Source organism: Zingiber officinale, chromosome 9A (assembly GCF_018446385.1).
Source record: "Zingiber officinale cultivar Zhangliang chromosome 9A, Zo_v1.1, whole genome shotgun sequence".
In the NCBI taxonomy this organism is placed as follows: domain Eukaryota; kingdom Viridiplantae; phylum Streptophyta; class Magnoliopsida; order Zingiberales; family Zingiberaceae; genus Zingiber; species Zingiber officinale.
The window spans coordinates 113,202,322-113,230,035 of NC_056002.1; the positions used below are offsets into that span (position 1 = coordinate 113,202,322).

General features: G+C 39.8%; 3 protein-coding genes across 4 annotated transcripts; 2 read left to right on the forward strand and 1 right to left on the reverse strand.

Annotated features, from left to right (window-relative positions):
* Positions 1–205: 205 nt before the first annotated feature.
* LOC122020812 (RNA-binding protein 24-B-like) lies at positions 206–3,193 on the forward strand. 2 transcript variants are annotated; one of them, XM_042578842.1, is made up of 6 exons: positions 206–578; positions 701–833; positions 1,251–1,395; positions 1,616–1,655; positions 1,719–1,998; positions 2,070–3,193. In XM_042578842.1, exons 1-6 carry the CDS (start codon positions 396–398, stop codon positions 2,093–2,095), a joined length of 807 nt encoding a protein of 268 aa, XP_042434776.1. In that variant the 5' UTR covers positions 206–395; the 3' UTR covers positions 2,096–3,193. The 2 variants fall into 2 exon arrangements, with proteins under 2 accessions (XP_042434776.1, XP_042434775.1); XM_042578841.1 differs by having other exon boundaries at positions 2,090–3,193.
* Positions 3,194–7,730: 4,537 nt separating this feature from the next.
* On the forward strand, positions 7,731–8,602 carry LOC122020296. Its single transcript, XM_042578165.1, has one exon. The coding sequence runs from the start codon at positions 7,889–7,891 to the stop codon at positions 8,600–8,602; it is 714 nt and encodes a 237-aa protein (XP_042434099.1). The 5' UTR covers positions 7,731–7,888.
* Positions 8,603–8,630: 28 nt separating this feature from the next.
* LOC122020295 (adipocyte plasma membrane-associated protein-like) lies at positions 8,631–26,142 on the reverse strand. Its single transcript, XM_042578163.1, has 6 exons — positions 25,855–26,142; positions 25,534–25,755; positions 25,359–25,426; positions 9,311–9,547; positions 9,086–9,218; positions 8,631–9,020 (listed from the first exon to the last, which is right to left on the reverse strand). Exons 1-6 carry the CDS (start codon positions 25,999–26,001, stop codon positions 8,748–8,750), a joined length of 1,080 nt encoding a protein of 359 aa, XP_042434097.1. The 5' UTR covers positions 26,002–26,142; the 3' UTR covers positions 8,631–8,747.
* Positions 26,143–27,714: the final 1,572 nt, after the last annotated feature.

The following is a 27,714-nucleotide window of genomic DNA, read 5'->3' on the forward strand; positions in this document are numbered from 1 at the left end:
AACTTAAATTAGAGATCATAACCAATTACGATTGATATTCATAATAAGCCCCACACATGGCAGCCTAACGACATGGGCACGCTGGTCATTTCACGCACAACCAGAGCTGGCGATGGTGTTAATCGACAAGATGCGGGCCATGGCCACACCAACAATATTCAACCGCACCAGCAGAGTATATATAATGCAATAGGTCCTACTCCTTGCGGTCTCTTTCCCTTTCCTTCCTTTACCTTTTTTTCCCTTCCTTCCCTCCTTCCCTTCTCTCTCTCTTTCTTTCTCTCTAGATCTCTCTCTCCTTTAATTTCCCTTCTGAATTCCTCGCAGTTCGGTGGTGTGTTGTTGTTGGTGTTGGTGGTGGGGGAAGGAGAAAGGCAGGGGAATCGAGGAAGAAGATGACTAGTGCTCAGGCAGCTGGCCAATTCGGAGACACCACTTACACCAAGGTCTTCGTCGGGGGGCTGGCTTGGGAGACGCAGAGAGACACCATGAAGAAGTACTTCGAGCAGTTCGGTGACATCCTGGAGGCCGTCGTCATCACTGACAAGAACACCGGAAGATCCAAAGGCTATGGCTTTGTGAGTATATATATATATTTCACTTCTTCACTTCTTTTTCTTTTCCTTTAATCAGAATCTTAAACTTGCATTTATTCCACCTCGAGGATTTTTTTTGGTAGAAAATAATAATAATTATTTAGGTGACTTTTCGTGAGCCGGAGTCTGCTATGAGAGCTTGCATCGATCCTGCTCCGGTGATCGACGGAAGGAGGGCTAATTGTAACCTTGCTTCCTTGGGGGTTCAGAGATCTAAGCCCACAACACCTCTTCATGGTAATAATATACTATTTTACGAGATTTTTTTTTTTTGTGTGTGTTTTTTGTCGTTGTTTTGTTTATGATCTATTTGATTCCTCCCTCCATGTTTCTCTCAGACATATATAAACAACTTTGTACCTCATATTCAGCATGCGTTCTGGTAATTATAAATATTCTACCCAAATGAGCTGTATCTCGATCATTAGTTCATTACCATGAGTGGTTTGCATGATTATGTTCAAAAAACATGCATAAAATATATATCGGTGTTAAAGAGTACGATCTGAAAACCTACAGCTGAGTTTTGCATAATCGTTAATTATATTACAGCTAGCTACAGAGATAATTATCCATTAAAAAAAGAAGTTTGGTCAGTTACAGAGCTGTATTTAACTCTCTTGGACTGAGGTTAATCATTAGTTTTAATCACAGGAGGAGGAGGAGGGAGCAGGAACTTTAGGGTAATGAAATCATTTCAAGGTGGAACAGGAGCAGCTTTTGCTTCGCCTGCTGCTGCAACCTTCCCTCCCCATTATGCCATCCACCACCAAGGCCAGCTTCCTTACTATGTCTACGGGTAAGCATGCAATGCAAGCTGTAAAGAAGCCACGCTGCTCTGGTGCCACCACGTGCATGCATGCCCACACATGGTCGACATCTTGCATGCTAGCTAGCTTCTTAAAGCAGCCATGGTGGCCTGCCCCTCTCCCTACCTCTTTCTGCATCATGCATGCATACCATTTCCTTCATCTACATGTTTATACTAATTGCATGACTAAAATCTCGACAATTTTCAGGTTCTCACCATACTCTACCGAGTACAACTATCATGCTACGGTATGCCCCCACTTTTGTTTTAATCCATCCTTTTAATGGAGTCACTGATGACTCTGTTTGCAGTCCGACTACCAGAGCTACTACAACATGTATGGTGGAGCAGCGGCTGCTCAGTACCCGCTCTATGGTGGAGCAGGAGCAGCAGCAGCAGCTGCAGCTGGCTACTACCCTTACATCCAATTCGGACAGGGTGGCGGCGGAGGCGGCGGCGGCGCCTCCGCCTACGCCCAGGGCCAAGGCTACGGCATGCAGTTCCCCCAAATGTTTCACTACTCCGCTGTCACCGCCCAGCTCTACGGGGGCGTGCCCATCTCCCTGGCGCCCAGTCCCACGGCGCAAGCAGGTTGGCCGCCTTCTGCTTGCTCTCCTCTGATTTCTTTCAACTCGATCGAGGCGTACTAATAGCTTCAGCAGTGTCCTTTGCTATCAAACAGGCATGACAATGGCTGTCACTGCTCCCACCCTGCCGAGCCCTCCAGCATCCTATCGCTACAGAGTTATTCCTCCTCACTTCTCTGCAACTGCGCCGGAGCAACCCTTGGCCTAACCATGGTTTCCCTCAGTCTTCATCTCTATCTGTTTGCAAGTGTCGTACGTATTTTTGTCAGTCTCTTCACTAACATTTACCAAGCTCCCTCCCATGGTTCTGTTTTAGACCACGGGATGGGGCGTTCATGGTCAGATCACTGTGGTGATTGGATATCTACCCACAGTAGGGCACTATACCTTAAGAAACAAAGGTAGCTAACAAGATCATCTGGCTTCTCAGCCAGCCAGCCATCCATGATATTCCATCTGATTACTAATAACCCAATTGCTCGTGGTGAGCTTTGAGCTAACATCGGCCTGAGATGGCCTTAATTGACTTCAATTCTTACTGTTGTAGCTCCATTCAGGCCAACTTCAAGGTGAGGAATGCCCTGTCGTGGTCATTATTAGTTAAACTCGACAATTATTTAACTACCATCTACTGTAAGGACTCTTTTCGGTGTGACTAACCATTCATCTTTCCAAGAATATTTAAGGCGAGATGACTTCACTGACCCTGTTTTCTGTTGATTAGTTTCTTGAGTGTACATTTGTGGTTAGGCTCCAGGGGGAGTTCTAGCCCCTGCAAAAGTAGGTGTGGAGGAGAGACAGTGTTTGTTTTTGGCATTTGGCTCTTCTCCCTGTCCTTCCTAACAATATGAGCTTCACATATGGCTGTGGAGCTCTGTAGTTCAGCTCAATGGACCACGGAGAGATATTTTTGGTCTCAGGGGTTCATCTAACAGTGCCACTTCAACCATGGTTAGGTCCAAGAGATTCTCTCTCCCTCTGTCTATCTCTCTCTTTATCTGTGTCTGCCTGTCTGTCGCTGTTTAAGTTTGGAAAGACATATGTCAATGTTTGACTAGCTATTGTTTCCTTGTCGATGTTAAATGTTTAGGAATTCAGCGGTTGTATTTCTATGTGCTATGTAATCGAGAACTGGATGCTGTAATAATTTAGCTAATATGCTACTCTTTAGAGTAATCTGCTTTCCTTATTCCGCGCAACTGCTGAAATTTTGCTATCTATCATGACTTTCTGTGATTTGGGCATGAATCCAGTAGCAAAATTGTGAGATCTCCAATAACAATTTGCCATTTGTCAGTAGAACGTTTGGAAAAGGGGTTCATCTAACAGTGCCACTTCATCTATCTATCTCTTTAACTATGTCTGTCTGTCTCTGTAGAAGTTTGGAAAGACATGTGCCAATGTTTGACTAGCTATTGTTTCCTTGTCGATGTTAAATGTTTAGGAATTAATTATCGTACAAAATTATATGATTATCTGTTAATTATCTATTCAACATGATGGAAAATAAAATATAATTTTAATATTATTTGATTTAACTTAGGTCATGCAATAATTTAGTTTAACATTTACTAATTTATCCATGTCATTAACCTTCCATCGCGGTACCATACCCATCTTTTTATCGAATTAAAAAAATACTAATTTTATCAATTAATTTTCTGTTTTGATAAAAATAAATTAAAATTATTTTTATGTTTCGAAACATAAAGTTTTCAATAATCCTAAAGATTTTTTCCAAGTCTTTCAGTTTGATTAGGATAAATATTTTCACCTATAAAATATTTAAGTATAATTACAAAAAATTCTAAATTTTTTTAGAAAGCATAACTCATTATCACAAAAAAAATTATATATTTTTGAAAAATAAATTTTTTAAATATTTTTAATCGAGTTGAATTTTACAAATAAATATATCAAATAGAAAATTTAAATGGAATTCAAAATAAATTCTTATCTACTAGATTTATGGGAAAAATTGTGTGGGATATATTTTCTTTTCACTTTTATAATTTGGCCCCTATATTTTCATAAATTCAGTTAAGGCCTTTATAGCTTTCAAAATTTAGGATAGGAGAAGTTAAACATGCTGAATTTTTAAGATATTCTATTTGTTTTTTAATTTTACATTTTCATTTTTAACTTTATCAAATTCTTCTAGTGGACATGTTTTAGCTAAGATAGTTTTTAAATTTACATTTTCCTTTTTCAATTTGATATTCTTAGTTTTAAGCTTACATAATGATTTAAACATTATACCTGAATATATTTGATCAGGAGATAGAAGGTATACCTTACTTACCAAATCTGATATGAAGATGGATTTTCCTTTTATTGATATTTTCTTCAAATGTAGCTCCCCCTTCATTGATGCTCTCCTTTTGGTGGCTCGCTATTAATGCTAGTTTGACATATTCCTCCAGTTCAAACTTTGATGATGACTCATCCCACATTGTCATCATATTCTTGTGCTTTGATTTGCTCGGCCCTTTGTTTTTCTCCTTCATTTTCAACTTTGGACAATCATCCTTGATGTGCCCTTCTTTTTGGTAGTTGTAGCATCTAACTTTCCACTTTCCCAAAAGAAACTTCTTGGCCCGCGACTTGTTGAATTTGTTAGGTTTAATAAACTTTGAAAATTTTCTTACCATAAAAGTTGTTTTGTCTTAGTCTAACAATGTGTCGAACTCCCGGCTACGCAAAATCTGACCGGGCCCAAAGACACATCCTCACAAAGACCTTAATATACGATTGGCTGGATAAAGGCTGGTCAAACGTAAGACTCTTTTTGCATGCCTAGCCGAGTAAAGGCCTGTTGGGCTTAGCGCCCTTAGACTCGTAAAGATCTTAATATACGACCGGTCGGATAAAGGTCGGTTGAATGTAAGGCTCTTTGTGCACGCCCAGCCGGGCAAAGGTCGGTCGGGCTTAGCTCCCTTAGCCTTGTAAAGATCTTAATATAAGATCGACTGGTTAAAGGTCGATCAAACATAATGCTCTCTATAACACCCGGCCGGATAAAGACCAGGCGAGCTTAAAGACATTTAGCATCATAAACCTCTTTATACTAGATCAGTCGGATGAATGTCGGTCGAACATAAGGCTCTCTATGTACGCCCGACCGGACAAAGACTGGCGACTTAAAGACACTCATCCTTAGGAAACGCTGCATATACGGTCGACCGAGCAAAGGTCGATCATATTTAAGTTACTTGATGCCATATGGTCCCTAAAATAAGGCTCTAACATACATGATGTATCATATGATTTCTTGAATGAATCTTTGGCATATTGTGGGTACTATATTAGTCTCTGAACATATCTTGGCAGTATTTAACACACAACAGATCATATTGATACCAATACAAGTTAAAGGTGCTTCATTTCATAGGGTTTACTATAAATGTCCGACCAAATGAAAGATCACTCTAAAATATATTCAATGAAAGACATTCTAGTTAAACGACCAACTCAAGGACCGACCGAGATATATTTAGCAAACAAGCAACAAACAACATTCTGATAGCTTGTCAAAGTTGTTGGGAAATATTCTTTAGGAGTTTCCTCACTAATTGATCCGTTACAACAGTATACTCCAACTTATCAAAGGCCTAAGCCATAAACGACAAAAGAGTTACATCTGTAGGTAGAAAAAAGATCCCTCGGACTATCATTGCAGACTGTACTCTTTCCATCACCTAACAAACTCTGACACAAGGGGCCACCTCACGATCACGGAGGTTGTGAGAGGTGATATATAAAGGGGGGATCCTCTCCATTGGGAAGGTACGCAATTGGCATCATCTACACCTTACTCTCGTGCGAGCACTTTCTCTACTGTTCGTCATTCTTCTATATGGTGTCGTATTGACTTAAGCATTGGAGGGTTTTGCCAGGAACTCCTTCCTTGGTCTTTGATCACTAATGTCTTGTTGGATCGTCTGACTGTACGCAAGATCGGGGGAAAGTTCCATTCCAAGTTAAAGAAATCATCCATCGGTCAACAAATCATCCATTAGAACCAGCGCGCCATCTCCCTAGCCTTCAGACAGGATCAGCAGAGATCAAGGCGCGCGACACGACGTTCATTTGACAACAGAGGCAGAGGGGCTCCGATGCGGGATGGCTGCAGGGCTCATCCGAAGGAGGAAGCTTAAGGATGTGTTTGGTTGGGGGTCATCGTTGATAACCTTGGTAGGTTATCAACAAAATACTTATTTGGTTTAGGTAATGAGCAATTTTTGGTAATGAGCGATTTCTGGTAATGAACGATTCTCGCCATATTAGCGATTTGGGAATATAATTCGGAATCAGAAAACCTTTGAAGCCCAAGGTTTTTTATGATTCCAAGATTATCAAATTATTTTTTCCAAAATTTCCCTCTACAAACCTAACATTTCAAGACTGACACTAACAAAACCAATGTCAAGCAAAATCATATTAAAAGGCTACATCAACAACTTTGTCGTACTAAAGAAAGGGGTTTGGGGGGAGAGTATCCGGCAATCGATTCCAACATAAGCGATCAATCAACGACACTCTTTCTCAAGTAACTCAACAAGAGTCTGTCGTCTGTACACGAGAATCCATCGAAGTCAGAAAAGGATTGCTCTTAGAAACTAATATAATTTCGAAAATCAATCACACAATCAAAAAGATCAAATTCGATCGACACATAAAAACTTGGGCAAACATTAAAACGCAGAACCAATAACTCAAGAACTGGAGGTCTGAACGAGTCCTTGACCTCCGTCTTTGGCTCTCCGGCACAGTAGAAGCAACCTCCCATCTTCCTCTCTATGGCTGCATCCAACTTAGCTTCTTCATTATAGAATCGGTGAGAGAAAGAGAGACGAACTCTTGCTGCAGTATCTAGTGGGGAATGAGGAGTCTTGGTCTACATGTCAAAAATAGGTAGCTCAAAATTTGAGTGTCATTGAACTTTATTTTGAGCGTGAATCACATTTTTTAAGGAAATACTCAAAACAATGTAGAATCTATAGATAGCAATTCTATAGATTCCCCCAAGCGTCCATCTTTGACATATATATAAATATACTCCACTTGGTTACCAAGGTCATCAATTAAATATAACATACTTGATGCACATCCTTTAATAAGTCTATCAAACATCTTCATTCTTTTCAATGTGGGACTAAACATATATTACTAACTATTTCAACATAAGCTTAGAAAGATCAGACCTTAGTATATGGCTAATTGGTTAGAGGATGACCTTAATCTCTATTTGTGCAAGTCATGAGGCTTTGGGAGAAAGCTAGCCTGGTGCCAATGAACCTCAATTTCTCTGCTTGCTCCTCGATGCTGAAGGTCAATCACAAGGGTAAATTAGTAAATACAAAATTAGGTTGTTCTGTATCCTAAGTTGAATCAAATAATATTAAGATTATGTTTTATTCTCTATTAATCTTATTTATGTGATTACCAAATAATTACATGACTAAAGTTACATAACTTGAATCAAACACTCCTTTAGATTAGTCTGCTTTCCTTATTCCACAACTGTTGAAATTTTGTTATAGTAAAAATTAATTATGTTTATTTTAGATATTACTTATAGTTTATCTCTAAATTATGTAAAGTAAAATAAATTATAAAATCAATTTATAATAGACCGTCAAATAATTAGAAGATGCGAGAAGTGTTTTTCTAAAAAAAAAAAAAAAAACCTCATACACATTAATCCTTTATCTTATTATAATAAAATCATCCTCTAATTAATTAATTGGCACCCGCGAAGACTATCACGATCGGCATGAATTGAGTAGCAAACTTGTGAGATCTCCAATAACAATTTGCCATTTGTCAGAACTAGAACGTTTGGATAAGATCATTTGGTAGATGCTCCTAATTGTCGTTCATGCTCATTGCTCATGGCTTGCATTTTGAACTCCATTGCCGTCCTACCGATAACTAGGAAGTCGATCACTGTGAGCTTCTTCGACTGGGCAAAGATCCGGAGAGCAGAGGAGCCGCCAAAGCCGCAGTTCAAGTACCACGACATCGATCTCCCGTTCCCTCCATCACTGGTAGCTAAAACCTATCTGAGAGGAAGGGAGCTGAAGTGCTGCTACAGGGCCTCGGTCGACGGCTTCAGCGCCGTCGACTTCCACCGCCGCTGCGACTTCAAGGGGCCCTGCGTGGTGGTCGCCCACACCTCTACATCCTTCAAGTTTGGGGCGTTCAACCCGGAAGGTTACCGGAGCACTGACGACTACTACGACACCTTCGATGCCTTCCTCTTCTACTGGAAGGAATCGGAATCGGAGTCGGAGAGCAGCGAGCCGCTGGTTATGCTGCCGAAGGTAGGGGGCAGTGGCGCTGCCATCTTTGACTACGCGAGGGGCGGTCCGCAGTTCGGGGCCGACGGCTTGCTCATCGGCCCGCCACTGACGCCGGTCATGGTCGTGTTCACGGGGCCGGACGCGAGCTCCGGCGTCGGGGACCTGAGGCAGGCCAAGTCCAGGCTGGGCTTGTCCTACTCCAAGAGAGAGGATGGAAAAGAATCCATCTTTGGGGACGTAGGCAAGGCCACACTCGTAGAGGTGCAAGTCTTCTGCAGCCCACAGATCGCGAGCTTGTTCTAGGGAACGCTCTGTTCCCAAAAATCCTGAGTATTTTAACTATTTTAACCGCTGTCATTGAGGACAAGGTCTGGACTGTTGTACGAAATATTGTCTTGAGGTATCAAAACTAAAACAAACTAGATATATGATCCAAGAACATGGACGATCATTTCAGCCGTATCTTGCCCACGAAGTCGTTAACCAGGCTACCCAAGTAGAGGTGGTCATCGAATTCCAATACCGACGTGACGAATTTCATCACCTTGCCTTCGGAATCATCGAGCATCCTCCTCATCTTCCCGTCGCTCCCAACATTGACAACCATGGCACCTCCCTTCAAGGACATGGCCTTGGCGGCCTTGAGGAGCGTCGGGAATGCAGCGATCACTTTCTTGGCCGTCGGCGACGCGTGGATCCAGTTGAATCCTTTTGGTGTCGGCTGCAGGGCCATGGTTATTCGTTAGTTAATTAGGCGATTAACGCGCATCAGTAGGAGAGACAGACCGGCAATATCGCGATCCAGAAAGATCCATCAGGTGCGAGCTTGATGTTGTCCGGAGATCCTGGGAGATTGTCGATGAAGATTTCAGTCTGCCCTTTGTTGTCCCCCTTCAGCCAATGCTTCAAACATCTAAATCTGGTTTTAAGATTAAATCACAATTAATCATCAACAATTCCAGCAATGACGAATCGGAAATGCATATACGCATGCCTGGATTGAAACCTCACTTTGATGACTCGGACACGACGACGAAGTCTTGCTGCGCGGACAGTGCGACGCCGTTGGCGAAGGAAAGGCCATCGAGCACCACCGAGGTGGCCTTAGTTTCCGGGTCGTACTTGAGGAGCCTTCCAGTAGGCGTGGCCTGGAGAAAGTCGAGAAACCAATCATGGAACTCGAACGTACTGCTCGCGTCGCTGAAGTAGATGCTGCCATCGGAAGCCTCCGCCAAGTCATCCGCGAATCTGCAAAATTTATAGATTTTGAGCACGGCAGGGATCGTTGCACCAAACTAATCTACGATCATCTGTATAAAGCCAATACAAGGATGAAGGATGAGCCCCCAAACGTTGCAGGAAAGGGTTAAGAGTTCCACATTGATTATCTCAAGTCAATCAGACATCGTTGAAACTGTAAATGAATCAGTAAAATCATGAATTAGCTTTGAGTCTTTTTAAAGTTTAAACTCATTCCGAAGCTTAATTATTTGCAAATCTTGGTCACTGAAAAGTTGTTCTTGGTATAATTTCCTTTGTCTGCTCATTGCCTTTAGACATAGATCTCAATGCCTTGTTCACTTTTCTTCCTACTTTTTATTTGTAGGAGTTTCAGATCCTTCATTTCGAGAAATAGCCATGTTGAAGTCTATTGAGAAGTGAGCTTCAATTAAACACAACTTATGCCCAGAGAACCTCTAAAAGATTTGTCCCTATTAAGATTCAAACTATAATCTTTTTATTTATTCCTTACCACTACCACATCAGTGGAGGAACTGAGTGTTGGTTATTGGCCATAGGATATGAGTCCAAATATAGAACACCCACTTTGACATCACTTTTACAATCAACTAAAATCATTAGTTTGAGTGTAACTGGAGAGGAAAGGGCGAATAGATGATGCCTATTAATTGATCATCTCATGCAAAAAAACACAAACAATGAAACAATTAGTTTGAGATGCTCGTGTGTATTTGTTGTCATGCCAAATATAGTATGCAACAAAACTAAGAAATATACAAAAACACACACACATTAACAAGGATATTTGACACTGTTGTAAGACCTACTCCTAATACCCAACTGTACAATGCATCTCGTATCATCTTCAAAGATTAGATTTCATTGTCATCTCTTAATAAGAGAGGTATTGCTACAAACGTCTTATAATTTCAACCTTGGGTTAAAATACTCTTTAAAAAAAATATTTTATGCAAAATGAGCCCTAGGATTAGATAATAGTTAGTCTTTCATTCTGGATTTTTATTTACTCATCTACAACTTTTGAAACATTGCTTATGTAGACAATTTGTCTCGTTACTCTGATAAGATATTGGGCAAAAAATCAAAACGACTTCCATAAGACAAATAAACAGATGATGCTTTTTTTTAATTAAAGTTAAATGGACGGCCCATTTAAAATAAATATCCCTAGACCAATTTTAAAATTTAGGTTGTAGTAGCTAGCTTCTAGAACGTGTTGCAGTTGGTTGCTAGCTGTTACAATATGTAACAGTTGTTTACTAGTGTTGGTGCAATCATCCTCGGAGGTTGACCAGTTCAACAAAGCTCGTGTTGACTCGAGCTTGAGTTTTGATGTTTGACAATATATGAGAGAGAAGTCAAGTAAATCAGAGAAGACTAGATATTTGTCTGGGAAGTCCCAATCGGAGGTTAGACAATCGAAAGTGTTAATTGGAGGTTAAGCAATGGAAAAGCTTGAGTGAGTAAAGCTAGACAGTGGAAGTCCTAGCGGACTCGATAATTGAAGTCCTAGTGGAACTAGGCAGTGAAGACTTAATTGAGAACTAGATAGTGGAAGTTCTAGCAGAGCTAGGTAAGGAAAAAGTTTAAGTGAGTTAAAGGCTGACCGAACACTTGGTGAAGAAGCTCTAGCAAGGAAAGGGTAATCGAATGCTAGACAACAGAAAGTCCCAAAGAGTCACGGATAACTTTGGGGTTGCGTAAAGGAACCTTAAACTCGAGTTTCGAGTTTAGGGTTAAGACAATTGATTAGCCCAAGGTCATTGCCTAATCGATTGGGTGCTTTCAGCAGAATAAGGCTCAGAATCGATTGGCTAATTAATTAAGCCTTAGGTCAACCGATTAGGGCAAATGATTAAGAGTGTTTTTGTGTGAGAACAGAAGGACTTGGAATTGATTGGGGCAATCAATTCAGACTTCACCAATCGATTAGGGTAATCAATTAAAGCATGTTAGCGAGAGCATAGTCGGTGTTGGAATCGATTGAGAAATCAAATGAGAGATTCTCACAATAATATAAAGCTTCTGAATTGATTGGCAATCGATTAAAAGATGCCAAATTGATTGGTATGACTCACCAATCGATTAGTTTGGAGAAAAGAGACATTCTACAGGTTTTGAACGGTCAAGCTAACGTGACAATCGATTGAAAGTAAGCCAATCGATTAGGAGACGCCAAAATAACCCTAGAAAAGGGGATTTTGCGAAAATTTGAATAACACTTGCTTCAATCGATTCTTGGGAGTTTTGAAGCAAAGTATTGTTGCATTTCCATCCACCAAGAGCCAAACCAAAGCAAGAAAAGAGCAAGCAACACAAGGTTCCTCATTGTAAATCCTAAAAGTCGTTCTTAATTGTATTTTGTGTTTGCGTTCTTGTTTTCTTCTTGTATTTTCGTGCTTGAGCTTATACAAGGCTTCTCCGCCTCTAGGAAGGAGGTTTTAATAGTGTATCTATGAGAGTGAGGAGTGGACCCTTAGATTAGTTACCTCAAGGAGGTGGATACCAAGTAAAACGAAGGTGCTAGCATTACTTCAAGTTTTTCACTGCAAATCAAATTCAAAGAAGCGAATGAAGCTATTCACGCTCCTCTAGCTCTCTACATGACCTAACAAGTGGTATCAGAGTGAGGTCGCTCTTAATTGGACTAACCATCGGAAGAAACGATTAGTGCAGTTGGCATCAATGATTAATGACAAGTGAATTAAAGTTAGATGTGTTGTGTAATCTAACATTTCTACCAAGTATGCAGAACTTGACTGGTCTGACACCAGGCTGAAGCCTAGCTAGGTCTGGAGGCCTTGATAGCTAGTGTAGAAGTCTAGATAGGTAAAGGAGTGACTCGATATCTGGTGGGAAGTCCGGCTGGATCCGCGGGACCTGACAACTGATCGAAGTTCAATTGAGTTTGCAGACCTAACAACTAGTGGGAAGACATGGTGGACCGAGGTAGAGTCAAATGATTCTGCAAGGTAAGTAAGATAAACACTAGAGGAGAGTAATCTAGTGAGGACGAGTCCCATTTGAGGACATTAGACATATATCCAATTTAGGTCCATTTTGGAAATCTAAATTGAGACCGTTACTAGATCTTAATCTCAGGGAAATATGATCTAATTATTACTGCTACCTTATTATTGTGCTAATTATGTTTTACACATTAAATATTTTGTGTTGGACTAACATATTTTACAAGATAAAAAGAGCACAAATTGTCTCGGGTGAACAATACACGAGACGCCTTCCATTCGAAGGAAGACGCCTTGAGCTGGGCGATGGAAGGCACCTTCGAGAACTTGGAAGGCGCATTCGGCCAGATAACATTAGACTTCGTCAACGATAAGAGGCGAGATGTTCGAGATAAAACCTAATGGATGGAAGGCACTTTCATTGCTATGGAAAGCGCCTTCAATGCTCAATAAAAGAGTGTTTCGGCCAACCTTCAAGACATATCTCCTCTACAAGCTTCTACGTGCTCCTTCGACGTTCTGACTACTCTAACTTCGTGTTGTTGTTCTACTACAACACTACCACGCCCGACTACTGTAGATAAGCCGTCACCGACACATGAGACTCTGACGTCTTCATGTTGGTAATTGGTTTCAATTTTTGTACTTTAAATATCTGCAAAAGGAAAGTGTAGGTTTATTATACTTTCCTATTCTTTTATTTGTACTTGATTCCCTCTTCCAACGGTTTCAGAAAAGCTTCAGTGGATTACCCATCGATAGGTCTGAGGGGCTTGGATCTTAGAGTAGGAGACGTCAAAGGCTCTGAACTAAGTAAACCGATCATATACTTGTGTCTTCTTATTTTATATTTTTGTTTTTAATTCCGCTGCGCACTTTGTTTTATAAAATCGAAAAAGATAAGTTTTTAAAATCACATGATTCACCCTCCCCCCTCCCCTCACGTGTGTAACGATCCAACAGAAACAAGAGCTAGAAGAAAAACTTAAAAGTTGAACCCCTAAATTACTCATCATCAAAGGAGCTCAACTTCAAAATGGATTTCCGAAATGGATTCAGATATGACATCTAAGCACCTCCACCATTCGAAATGGAAAGCTTTGATCTTTGAAAATCAAGGGTCGAAAATTTCTTCATGATGGACATAAAACAATAGTTTGCTATAATGGAGGGATTTCAAGTTCCAACGGATAGCAAAGGGAAGCTCCTCAAAAAGAAAAAATGGATCGAGGAGCAAATCAAGTGATGTGAGGCTAATAGTAGGTAATCAAATTGTTGGTTAATTTATTGCCAAGTAACATCTTGTGTAAAATTGGAGAATATCAAGATGCTAAGAAGTTATGAAGCAAGTTGGCAAAACTTCATGACTATCTGACCTTGATGCAAAATGAAGTCAAATCCAAAGAGGGAAACTCATTAGATCAAGAACAAGAGGTTTCGGAGGTTGAGAGATACTTAACATCCGAGGAAGATATCAAAGAGGCATCCGCCTCAAGGAATGAGGGGAAGAACTCATTGACACCAGAATGAGAAGTCTCAACTTTCAGAGCCAATGAAGATGACTATTTCACCTCTACAAGTCAAAAGAGCACAAATCATGAAGGTGTAACAATTTCAATTGTTAAAAATAAAAATCATATATTGTGCTTTGAGTCTAGGGAGAAGGGACACTATAACTATAAGAACAAGTGTTCCAATTTGGTCAAGGATACAACTAAAGTGATACCCAAAGTGATGTAGAAATCAAAAGAGATTGACCCCGTGAAACGAAAGGGCAAGAAATACATTGTGTGTTTTTCTTGCAATAGAAAGGTTCATTATCAAAATTAATGTCTAAGAGAGAGGATTTCGACTAAGAACCAGGAAGGAAGCTAACTCAAGGGGGAAATTCCAAGAGCAAATCTAAGATATCATTAGTTAATGGTATTCCTTCACATCATGACAAAAAGCATGCTAGAAATAATTTTTATGATTTTAGTGCTATTTATCATGAAAATAGGAAGCATAATAATTTTAAAGAAAATTATAAGTCATATCATGCTAGAACAACCCTACCTAAGGATAGGAAGGTAGAAAATAATTTAGGCAAAAATTCTAAGGATATTAGAAATATATTTAAAAAGGAAAATGCTCAAGGAAATTATGAAAAATCCAAATTTGAGCATTTAAGGATAGAAAATCAAATTTTAAGATTAAAACTTGAGAAATTGGAGAGGATCCTAGAAAAAAATGGCAAATAATGTCAAAGAGTCAAAGAAGCAAAACCTAGGTCAAAATAGACAAGAGTCGTCTAAGGGCAAGAGAGTTTTGAGATACAAACCTAAGTTCAAGGAAAAAGCCCTCATACTATAGAGTTCCATATACTTATAGAATTAAGGTCTAGAAGTCAAGTCAAAATTAAAAGGAAGATTATCCCTAGAGTTGATTTTAAGGAGACTAGTGTGACTAAGACTTCTAAGAAGTCTATGAAAGTCATTAGAAAGGTATCAAGAGAAGTTATCCATAGTGAATACCTAGTATATCCAACGAGCACCAATAGGTATTGAGTTCCTAAAAGTATGATCCCTTCACACTAAATGGGCTTAGAGTGTATCAACTCTAATTGAAAGGGTAGTTAATCCAACCATAGTGAAATTGACACTTTAGGAAATTTTCAAGATATAGTGAAACCTTGAAAATGAGAAGTTGAATTTTCACTCTTAAAGAGTAAAAGTGTGTGAATTAAACTTTTTGAAATATTGAGCTTGATCAAATTGGCATAAATAAGGATGGAATTTACAAATGTGTCAAATTGAGATTTTGGTGCATTCTAAGGAGATGGGAGCAATACTGGTTTTGGCATAATAGTTAAGGATGAAATCAAATAAAAATCTAGGTATTTTCTTTGTGCTATAATTGTCATATTTTGTGCACTCTATCATATGTCATGACATCATACTTTGCATATATATTATTATGAAAAAAAATGATATATAAAATAGTTTTTCTTTTGAAAAATACTCATTTAATGTATGTCATAATCATGCATTGTTTTAAATTCCTCGTAATTAAGGACAATGACATAAATTAACATCCTTGGAAAGATGATCAAAGTTAAAATGCCTAAATAGAGATGCATGATCCCTTAGTTTAGAGAAAACCTATTTTACATCTCACAAATACTATAGAGTTGACTTGTATGTATATTGAGACACAATAGATACAAGTGCGATGCTAGGAGTATGAACAAAACTCAAGATGTTGATTTAGTAGATTTAATTGAGTTTTAGTTTCATTAAAACAAATGATTATGTGAAGTTCAATTATGAGAAAAATTAATGTACAAGTCATGTGCATTTAATTTTAGCCTAAAGATCATGGTTGAAAATTTGTTTTAAATATGATTTCAAAAATATTTTGAAAAACCTTGGTGAAGTTTATTTGTTAATAGGGTGATTAGTTAGATACCAAGTTAGAGTGAAACATTAAAGTTTTCAATAGTTTTCAATTTTGTATCATTCTTTGAAAATGAGAGATATTTTCATAGAAAACTATTTTTCTATGATAATATATGACATAAGTAATATCTACGTGAAATTTTGTGATTTTTCGAATGTCGTAAAATTATTTATGAGTTTATGAAATTAGGTCTGAAATTAATTTCATAAATCGGAAACTCCAATCAATTAGGCATTGTTGCCAATCGATTGGTAGTGGGTGTCAATCGATTCACATGAGCTATAATCAATTTGTATCTAAAACCAATCAATTAGCATGACTAAGCTTTAGCTGAAATAACTTGATTTCAGTCCATTATGCCACGTTTAATCAATTTAAATATCTTTAACCCTCTCGAGTGCTTGAGTAAGCATTTAAGGGTAATTTTCTTGATGGAAATGAGAAAGGGATGGTTAAAGAGAACTAATGTAAAGTTAAGTAGGATGTTTAGATTCAAGGGTGAATTTTTAACCTCATGACTTCAAATTTTAGAACTTCCTAAAGGTTTAGCAATTCCAAATTATTGTTTGTACAATGATAGAAATTGGAGCATGCTTTGAGGGGAGGTTCTCCTTAAAGACATGATGATGGATGAATGCTCAAGGTTGAGCATTAGAGACAATGGAAGGTATGAAACCTTCATTGTGAAGTTTTAATTACCAAAGGATGAATCTTGGGGAGAAAATTTTTGATGTGTGTCAAATGAGGAGAAAGATGTAGGGTTCAAGTTAGGAAACTCTCATTTATGCTTTGGCATGGGATGAAGAAGGGAGTTGGGCTAATTTGGGTTATCCTAACTTAAACTTATTATTAAACATCAAAAGGGGAGAGATTTTTAGTGCAATCGTCATCGGGTCAAGGTTGATCAGTTTGACTAAACTCGAGTTGTCTCAAATTTGAATTTTGATATTTGACAATATGTAAGAGAGAAGTCAGGTAGATCAAGGGAGGATCGAATACTTGTCTGGAAAGTCCAACTAGAAGTTAGTCAACGGAAAGTCCTAATTGGAGATTAGGCAACAGAAAAATTCTAGTGAGTGAAGCTAGGTAGTGGAAGTTCTAGCGAGGCTAGACAGTGAAGACCTAGTTGGGAACTAGGCAATTGAAGTCCTAGCAAGGCTATGCAGTGAAGTCCTAGTTGGGAACGTAGTGAAAGTCCTAGCGGGGCTAAGCAAGAAAAAAGGCTAAGTAGGTCAAAGGTTGATTGGACACTTGGTGATCAAAAGTCCAATGGGAGTTGGCACGAGATGAAAAATCCAAGTGAGTCCAAACTTGACCAAAAACTTGGTAAAGAAGCTCTGGCAGGTCAAGGATGACCGAATGCCATGCAACAGAAAGTTCCAACGAGTAATGGATGATTTTAGGGTTGGGCAAAGAACCTTAAACTCGAGTTCAGAGTTTAGGGTTGAGACAATCAATGAACTTAATCGATTAGCCCAAGACCAATCAATTAGGCAGATTACCTAATTGATTGGATTAGGTAGATTGCCTAATCGAATAGGACATATTCAAACCTAATCGATTGGGTGCTTTTCGCGAAGCACAGTAAACTCAGAATCGATTGGCTAATTGATTAGGCCTTAGGTTAATCGATTAAGACAATTGATTAAGGGTGTTTTAATGTGACAACACAAGGGCTTGGAATCAATTGGGGCAATCAATTTAGGCTTCACCAATCGATTAGGGTAATTGATTGAAGTCTGTTCACGAGAGCACAGTAGGTGATCGATTGAGAGATTCTCGCGAGAATCGAAAGCTTCTGAATTGATTAGTCAATCAATTAGAAGCTGCAGAATCGATTGGTATGACTCACCAATTGACTAGTTAGGCGAAAAAAAAACCGTTCTGCCGATTTTGAATTGTTAAGCTGACGTGGAAATCAATTGAGGGTAAGTCAATCGATTATGAGTCAAAGTAACCCAAACAAAGGGGTTTTCGCAAAGAATTGAACAACACTTTCTTCAGCCGATTCTTGGGAGTTTTGGAGCAAATTGTTGTTGTATTTCCATCCACCAAGAAGTAATTCAAAGCAAGAAAAGAGAAAACAACGCAAGGTTCCTTATTATAAATCCTAAAAGTCATTCTCGATTGTATTTTATGTTTGCATTCTTGTTTTCTTGTTGTATTCTCGTACTTAAGCTTGACGAGGCTTCTCCGCCTTCCGAAGGAGATTTTCATAGTGTATCTATGAGAGTGAGGAGTGGATCATTGAATTAGTCACCTTACGTAGATGAATACCTAGTAAAAGGAAGGTGTTAGCATTGCTTCAAGTTTTTCGCTACAAATCAAGTTTAAAAAAAGTGAACGAAGCTATTCACCTCTAGCTCTCCATATGTCCTAACAGCTAGCTGGCAGCTGCTACAATAATTTCATTATTTTATGTTGATATTGTTTATTGAAAAGTGATAATCTAGTTAACACAATATTTCAACCAAACTAAGAGGACTTCAAAACACCTACTACATTCAAAGGAACATTATTCGATTATGATCGATTGTGTAGAAGCTAATAGGTAGTTGCTACTGTTGGTAATATATTTAAAGCAATATAAACAACAGTATTATATTGACACAAAAATAGCATGCAATAGACAGATAAATAAAGTAGTCGGGTTTAGAATATAGTTATCCGGTTGAAGCGTCGGCACGCCGACTGTCCTTAGAGAATTTATTGCCGCCTCACGGTGCAAAGGCTCCCCGGCAAAATTCCCCCAAGATCCGACAACCGCTCGTCTTGTCCATAGGTGTACTCCAAAACGGACGCGACACTCGGACCCAACCTCAGATCGCCGAAAAGACCAAGCCTCAGGACACAACAAAGGCGCAGAAAGACTCGAACTCGAAAAGAAAAAAACAGAGGAGGTGCTGTGCTGAATGTATCACACAGAGAAGGGAGAAGAAGGAAGATTGAGTGAGTAATAGAGGCACTGCTTGTCCCCTTTTATTCACTCTGAGGAGGTACGAAGCACTGCTTTGCTAGCGAGGAAACGCGTCCGCGTCTCCTCACGCGCGGTGTCGCGTCCGCGTCTCCTCTCGCGCGGTGTTGCGTCCGTTCCTTACGCGGAACAAAAACCAAACTCTGGTTTGGTTCGAACCAACCGAACCGGAAACCAAACTGGTTTGGTTCAGACTGAACCAAACTAGCAAAAACAGACCGGGCCGCCCGTGAGCGCAAGGCCCATGGGCTGGGGATTTGCACCCCCCCTGCGCGCGTTAATCGCGTACGTGACGCCCGGTTTATGGATTTCCGGCTCGAACCCGCCAAATCCACTCGATTTGGGCTTGGCCCGCGCATGCGTGTAGGTCCCCTTATCATTGCTAAGTAAGGATGGAAGAGCTTCTATATAAGCCCTTCCAAGCTTCTCCACTTAGCAATGTGGGACTAAAAACACTACCAAAAAATGCTTTGAATTTAATACAAAATTCAACAATCCCCCACAAATTCAAATCATTTCGGTTTAAAAGATAAAATATGTCCTGAGGCTAGGTTGCAATGAGCTTTTAGTGAAAATACCTTCCGGTTTGAATTTTCACCTGAGTACACCAATCTTATTCACATAGGTTTGAAGTGAACTAGGTCTTGAACTTAAACCTTTTTTATATGTGAAGTCAATTGGTAACAACTCATCACGGGCGACGGTTGAATCCTTCTGGGTTGGTGCATTACGGCCATGCCACCGAATCTTGTTTCATAAGTGCTAAGGGGAGTTGCCTAGACCCCCCACACTGCGGCCACACAGTTACACTTACATAGGTGAGTTCTCCAAGGATGTACTGCAAGCATCCTGTCATTAAGACCTTGAACTCATTAAGAGCTCCTAAGCTCATACTTACTAGCAGTCAAGCATCTATCCAGGGAAGAGACTATGAGATTACATCTCAATCAATTTGATGCTTACGTTTCACCCTTATAACTTGTTTGTACCACATTGACCTACTTTTTGGGATCTCCAATCAGATAGGTTGGGTTGCCGCTATAGATGAAACCAGGACAGGCCTCAGTCTCATTCCCTTACTGGATCTCTTGATTTTCTCAGAATCAAGTCCTTTAGTGAGTGGGTCAGCAATATTGTCTTTTGAACTTACAAAGTCCAATGACACCACTCCAAGAGACACTAGCTCACGAATAGACTTTAATCTTATTCGTACATGTCTCTTCTGTTTCTGGTTATACTTGGAGCTTCTAATCTGAGCTATTGTTGTTTGATTATCACAGTGTACTGAAATAGAAGGTATTGACTTCATCATCAAGGGAATTTCAGAAAGAAGACCCTTAAGCCAATCAGCTTCAGTTACTGTGGTATCCAAAACACACAATTCTGCCTCAGATGTAGACCGGGTTATAATCGTCTGTTTAACAGACCTCCAAGCAACTGCACCGCCTCCAAGTGTAAAGACATAACCAGTAACGTCTTTACACTCAGCAGTGTCAGCTATCCAACTAGCATCACTATATCCCTCCAGGACTGCAGGGAATCTCCCGTACCACAAGCCCAAGGATATAGTGCCTTTCAGATATCTGAGTACTCTGTCTAATGCATCCCAATGCGTTCTGTCCGGACAGCTGGTAAACCTGCTCAATTTCGATATAGCAAAAGAAATATCAGGTCTAGAACAATTAGCTAAATACATTAGACTACCTATTATTTGTGAGTATCTTAATTGAGACACCACACCATATTATTCTTGTGGAGAGTTTTTGAAGGGTCATAGTGTGACAATAGATTTAACTTGGCTATAGCCATATTTCTCTAATACTCTCTCAACATAGAGTGACTGAGAAATTGCTATTCCATCAATTGATGAGTCAACTTCAGCCCTAAAATCATATCAGCACAACCCATATCCTTCATATCAAACTTACCACTTAAGAGGGTCTTAGTCTCATTTATAATAGAAAGGTTAGTTCCAAACAGTAGAATATCATCTACATATAAGCATAGGATAATACAATAATCACCTTTCATTTTAGCATATACACATTTATCAGAGTCATTCACTTCAAAGCCAAATGATAGCATAGCTCTATCAAATTTTTCGTGCCACTGCTTTGGGGCTTGCTTCAAACCATAAAGAGATTTGACTAACCTACAAACTTTGTTCTTATTTCCAGAAACTACATATCCCTCAGATTGATCCATATATATCTCTTCTTCAAGATCTCCATTAAGGAATGCCGTTTTAACATCCATTTGATGGATCTCAAGATGATATATGGACGCCAATGCTATTAATACTCGGATTGTAATAATTCTTGTAACAGGAGAATAAGTGTCAAAATAGTCAATCCCTTCTTTCTGTTTGAATCCCTTAGCAACTAGGCGGGCTTTGAATTTATCTACTGACCCATCAGGTTTTAGTTTTCTTTTAAACACCCATTTACATCCTATAGTATTACACCCAGGAGGTAAATCTACTAACTCCCAAGTAGCATTAGAGATAATAGAGTCCATTTCACTTTTAATGGCCTCTTTCCAGTACTTAGCTTCAGGAGAAGCCATAGCATCTCTATATGTCACAGGGTCACCTTCTATATTATAGGTGATAAAGTCCTGGCCTAAATCCGTAGACACACGTTGCCTCTTGCTCCTTCTCGGTTCTGTACACTCACTAGATTCATCTAGTCTAGAGTGACTTGAGGAAGGTGTACCCACTACGGATAATGGGACCTCTACAGAAGAAGGCTCATTTCTAGTAGGAATACTAGATTGAGGTGTTCTCGTCTTCATAGGAAATATATCCTCAAAAAATGTAGCATCGCGAAGTTCTACAATAGTATTTGCATCTATTCCAGGAATTTCTGATTTAATAATCAGGAACCTATATGCAATACTATTTTGAGCATAACCCAAGAAGATACCATCTACGGTCTTTGGACCAAGTTTTTTCCTTCTGTGTTCAGGTACTAGTACCTTTGCAAGGCACCCCCACACTTTAAGGTATTTCAAACTTGTCCTTCGGTCTTTCCAAAGCTCATATGGGGTTTTATCCCTTGACTTCATTGGGACTCTATTTAGCACATGGCATGCAGTGTATAGAGCCTCCCCCCACATAAAGTTGGGTAACCCAGAACTGCCTAACATGAAATTAATCATATCTTCAAGGGTTCGATTTTTTCGTTCTGCTATACCGTTGGATTGAGGACTATATGGAGCAGTTACCTCATGGATTATACATGTATCTTGACAAAATTTTTGAAACAGGTTCGAGGTAAATTCTCCACCCCTATCAGACCTTAACCTCTTAATTGTTTTATCGGTTTGATTCTCAGCTTCAGATTTAAAAACCATAAATTTATCTAAAGCTTCATCCTTGGTTTTTAGCAAATAAACATAACAATAACGAGAGTGATCATCAATGAAGGTAATGAAATACCTTTTATGGTCTCTCGTTATTACACCGTTAAACTCACAACAGTCAGTATGAATCAATTCTAAAATATTAGAATTTCTATCAACTGATTTGAAGGGTTTACGGGTTTGTTTATATTGCACACAAATTTCACATTTTTTCTTATCATTTATAGCATGCTTAGGGATCATATCAAGATTCATCATCCTTTTTACGGTATTAAAATTGACATGTCCTAATCTGTCCTGCCACAGATCATAAGACTCAATGTTATATGAACAACCAATATCAGAAGTTTTATTTAAAGTAGCATTTTCTACATTGAGTTTAAATAAACCTTCATTAAGGTAACCTTTTCCAATAAAGGTTCCTAAATGTAATATTACAACTTTATTACATTTAAAGTTCAACTCATAATCAGCACGGACTAACTTTGATCCGCTAATCAAATTCCGACGGACCGCTGGAACATGATGCACCTCATACAGTGACAGGACTTTTCCAGAGGTGAACCTCAGGTCAACTTGTCCTATCCCAAACACCCTGGCTGCAGAATGGTTCCCCATGATCACGGAAGTGCCTTCAATTACCTGATAAGTAAGGAAGGCAGAGCGATCAGCACAACAGTGTACATTAGCACCTGTATCAACTAACCATTCATTGGGTTGATAGATCAAGTTTAGTTCGGGTTTGAAGGTAACAAACCTATTGCTGGTGTCGTCACTAGCAGTCACGACATTTACTTGTGCCTTAGTGTTGGACGTATTGCTTTGGTTTTTCTCCTTGTCCTTTCGCTTAGGGCAGAATTTGGCATAATGTCCAACCTGTCCACATGCCCAGCAAGGCTTAGGTTTGGTTCCAGTTTTCTTTTGAACATTTGGGTTGGGTTTCATCTTGTTTTTCATTTTCTGGTTTTTGAATTTCCTCTTGTCAGATGAGACTACTACATTCGCCTTTGGAATAAAATCCATAGGCATTCTTGTATCATCATTTTTATGTTGCTTCCAATGTTCTTCTTCGATATTTAAGGCAATCATCAAATCTTCAAGAAAGATTTTACCTCTCCGATGTTTAAGAGTCATGCCAAAATCTTCCCAACTCGGAGGCAATTTTTCGATGATAGACAAGACCTGAAATTTTTCGGGTAATGACATATCTCCTTCAGCAAGACCATGAATTTGAACTTGGAATTCATGTGTCTGCTCAATCACAGATTTGCCTTCAACCATTTTGAAGTTCAGGAATTTTGCCACAGTATACTTTTCTAAACCAGAATCTTTGGAGTTGTATTTTTTATCCAAAGATTTCCACAGCTCTTTAGCTGAAGAGGTTGAGCAATATACATCAAATAGTGTGTCTGAGAGGGCAGACAGGATTCTCCCATGGCAGAGATAATCCCTTTGCTTAAACCTCTCTAAGGCAGCACTACGGGCAGGTTCCTCTTCATTAGGTGAAGGAGGGTCTGTTTCTATAACGGAGAATAACCCTAGCGTAGTAAGCCAAAATTTCATCCGTTGTTGCCAACGTCTGAAGTTTTGCCCGTAAAATTTCTCGGGTCTAGCACTAGCCTCATCAGATCCTATTACCCTATCATTCATCATGTCTATAGATGCAGGCAAATAAATTCTCTAAGAATGTTGGTAATATATTTAAAGCAATATAAACAGCAGTATTATATTGACAAAAAAATAGCATGCAATAGACAGATAAATAAATTAGTCGGGTTTAGAATATAGTTATCCGGTTGAAGCGTCGGCACGCCGACTGTCCTTAGAGAATTTATTGTCGCCTCACGGTGCAAAGGCTCCCCGGCAAAATTCCCTCAAGATCCGACAACCGCTCGTCTTGTCCGTAGGTGCACTCCAAAACGGACGCGACACTCGGACCCAACCTCAGATCGCCGAAAAGACCAAGCCTCAGGACACAACAAAGGCGCAGAAAGACTCGAACTCGAAAAGAAAAAAGCAGAGGAGGTGCTGTGCAGAATGTATCGCACAGAGAAGGGAGAAGAAGGAAGATTGAGTGAGTAATAGAGGCACTGCTTGTCCCCTTTTATTCACTCTGAGGAGGTACGAAGCACTGCTTTGCTAGCGAGGAAACGCGTCCGCGTCTCCTCACGCGCGGTGTCGCGTCTCCTCTCGCGCGGTGCTCTGGTTTGGTTCGAATCAACCGAACTGGAAACCAAACTGGTTTGGTTCAGACTGAACCAAACTAGCAAAAACACACAGGGCCGCCCGTGAGCGCAAGGCCCACGGGCTGGGGATTTGCACCCCGCCCTGCGCGCGTTAATCGCGTACGTGACGCCCGGTTTATGGATTTCCGGCTCGAACCCCCCAAATCCACTCGATTTGGGCTTGGCCCGCGCATGCATGTAGGTCCCCTTATCATTGCTAAGCAAGGATGGAAGGGTTTCCTATATAAGCCCTTCCAAGCTTCTCCACTTAGCAATGTGGGACTAAAAACACTACCAAAAAATGCTTTGAATTTAATACAAAATTCAACAGCTACAACGTATAACAACTGATTGCTAGCTTTTACAACGATATATCTTATGTTGATTATGTTTATTGGAGAGTTATAGCCTCACTAAAACAACATTTTAACAAAATAAACTAAGAGACCGCATGACATACACTACAATTGAATTCAATTGAACACTATTTTGATCACAATTGAATATAAGCTAGCAGGTAGCTGCTATAACTTGTAGGAGGTGGTTGCTACCTTCTACGCGTTGTAACAACTACTCGATAATTTCTACTCTGTAGTAGTTATTCGGTAGCTTCTCCAACAACATTAAGTCAAGAGTATTTTGAAAATAAAATTATTGATGAGACACTCATTTATTTTTTTAAATATTCATTTAATATTTTTCTTAATTTAATTTAGGACGGCTCTTTCATTTGTGTCCAAAGATATTAACAAAATGGAGAAAAACAAAAAATCATACCATTTTCATAATTTGCCGTTTAGTCCTCTTTTTAATTTCTGAAATATTACCTTATTCTGGTACCATCCACGTGGGAAGCGAGACTGACCACTCCCTCCGTACCCACCTTTATCAAGCCCTGCCATTTTGATGCAGAAGGCGAGTTCTTGAGAAATTAATTAAAGAACAGTCGAAATTAACAAACAAAAGAAAAGCGAGAAGGAAATTATCGTCGGCGAGTCAAACCTTATAGGCGTCGCAAACGAGGACTCCGTCAGGGTCGTCCGTGGCCAGAGCGAGGCCGAGGAGGCCTCCCCCGCCCGCCAGCATCCATTCCTCGAAACCCGATCCGTTCGCGAGCATCCGCTTGATCCAGCCGTCCCTCGTGGCGGTGTACAGCGTGCCATCGCCGTCCACGTAGACGTCCTCCGGGCCTTGCAGTTTCCCCTCTCCCAGCTTCTCCACCGCCTTAGCTTGACGCATCAGTTCAGCAGTTAAGGAAGAAGAAGGAGGAAGAAGAAGGAGAAGGAAGAAGAGAGTTTATTGATTAGCTAGCTGCTAGCGTACCTGGAGAAGGTTGTTGGAAGGGAAGTTGAAGGGGGAGACAGGAAGGCGTAGGGGAAGAGGTGAGATGGGAGAGTTGAGTGAAACGTGGACATAGACCGCCAGGACGGCGACGGCGGCGGCGGCCGCCACCAGAAGCCACCGGGACATGCTTCTCGCCGCTCCCGTCTACGATCTCCTGAAGATGAAATGAAAATGGGAGAGAGAATTATTGTGCGGTGTTGATCGCAGATACTCCTCTCCGTAAAAAGTGGATCACCAATTATAGCCGGATCAATTCGGCCACAATTGAATGGTGGAAGCTATTGACAGTGGATAAGTAAGTGACCAAACAACTTAACACCTAATAGGGGACGGTCTCCGGATAACTTCCGATTATCCATCTCAATTTAAACTATTATCTAGGATGGTAAACCTTAAAAAAATCACAATTAATTAAAATTAAATTATGATTATTACAATCTAACCGTAATTACAAACGGTTAATTACAAATGATATATTCCTTACTCCACTTTTGTATGGACCTGCTCGGGATAATGGATGAATGTAGCTAGGACGGATTTTATATCTATGTAACCATTGCAATTTATTATATTCATCTTTATATGCATTACTCATTAATTATTTAATTTTTATTTTCATCATTTCCTATCTAATGTGGCGATATAGGAAGGTCCATTTGATACAGGGTCAACTGTTAAGTTGGAGGTCAAAATTAAGATGGTCAACACCATAATATCAAAAGACTGAGTGGAAGATGATTGCAATAATCGGTCGAGACGGTCAATACTCAATCGACGTGAGATGTGTCCGAGTGGACAATCTGTCCATCTCGGGATAGTATGACAAGATACTCAGATGCTCACTATGGAGCAACAGAACGACAAGGAGACTGGAGAGCTTGTCCGAATATGGAAGTCACGCTACTACACAGTCCTCGCAGGGAAGAGTAATTGAGGCCGATAGAGTGGAGGAGTCCCGACCGAGCAGCTATCCTGCTCAGCCAAGCAACAAGACCTGGTCATGGATAGAACGGACGAGTTCCGGCCGACAACTACCTCGCTCGGCCAAGCAACGGGACCACTATCATATATCTCGACATCTTTTTGAGAACTAGTGTTGCTGACACGAGGCATAGTCGATAGACGAATCGTATAGCGGAAGCTTCTATTGTCTTGTCAAGGATATGCATGCCCTGTTAAAGTATGATGTCAGAGGTACATTTCTGAAGACTCCTTCATGGGACATATTCGAGAGTGTGCCCATGCCTCGAGGAGTGTGCATGTCGCCTATCAGAGCTCTATTTAAAGGGGGGTCCATTATCGATGGATGTACGCATTAGTCACTGTTTGCGCCTACGTTACTGTTGCTTCACTTTCCTTCTATACTTCCGATAACTGACTTGAGCGTCAGAGGGTCAATACCGGGGACCCCTTCCCTGTCTCAGCACTGACGTTGCTTATTTTGCAGAGTGAAGCGAGGTCTATAGTCGGTCAATAAAACTGTCACATCCTCAACTTTTCACCTACCTACTTTCGGACAAGATCACTATCCATTATCATGTTACTATCCACCATTCTCTTTTATTTTTTTAAAATTATTTAACTTATTAGATATCACAAGGTATATTCCGACATCAACTAAACTACTAAGGAGATTAAGATGATTAAAATTTTTCTTTTCCAATAATAAAAGAATGTTAGCTTCCATCCTTACATAAGTAATCGTGGGCGACAATAAACATAATCAATCGTGGGCGACAATAAACATAATGAACTCATCTATCTTTTTTTTATAATTCTACATGTAATCTCTCTCCTATAATTCAATATGTACAGCGTGATGCTTTTTGGAAAAAAAAA

Excerpts from the sequence above, each read along its gene's own strand:
- LOC122020812 (XM_042578841.1), top strand. The coding sequence starts at position 396 with ATGACTAGTGCTCAGGCAGCTGGCCAATTCGGAGACACCACTTACACC. Across the intron at positions 579-700 it reads GATCCAAAGGCTATGGCTTT|GTGACTTTTCGTGAGCCGGA; the intron begins GTGAGTATATAT and ends ATAATTATTTAG. Across the intron at positions 1,656-1,718 it reads AGTACAACTATCATGCTACG|TCCGACTACCAGAGCTACTA; the intron begins GTATGCCCCCAC and ends CTCTGTTTGCAG.
- LOC122020296 (XM_042578165.1), top strand. The coding sequence starts at position 7,889 with ATGGCTTGCATTTTGAACTCCATTGCCGTCCTACCGATAACTAGGAAG.
- LOC122020295 (XM_042578163.1), bottom strand. The coding sequence starts at position 26,001 with ATGTCCCGGTGGCTTCTGGTGGCGGCCGCCGCCGCCGTCGCCGTCCTG. Across the intron at positions 25,756-25,854 it reads CTTCCAACAACCTTCTCCAG|GCGGTGGAGAAGCTGGGAGA; the intron begins GTACGCTAGCAG and ends CGTCAAGCTAAG. Across the intron at positions 9,219-9,310 it reads GTCGTGTCCGAGTCATCAAA|ATTTAGATGTTTGAAGCATT; the intron begins GTGAGGTTTCAA and ends TCTTAAAACCAG.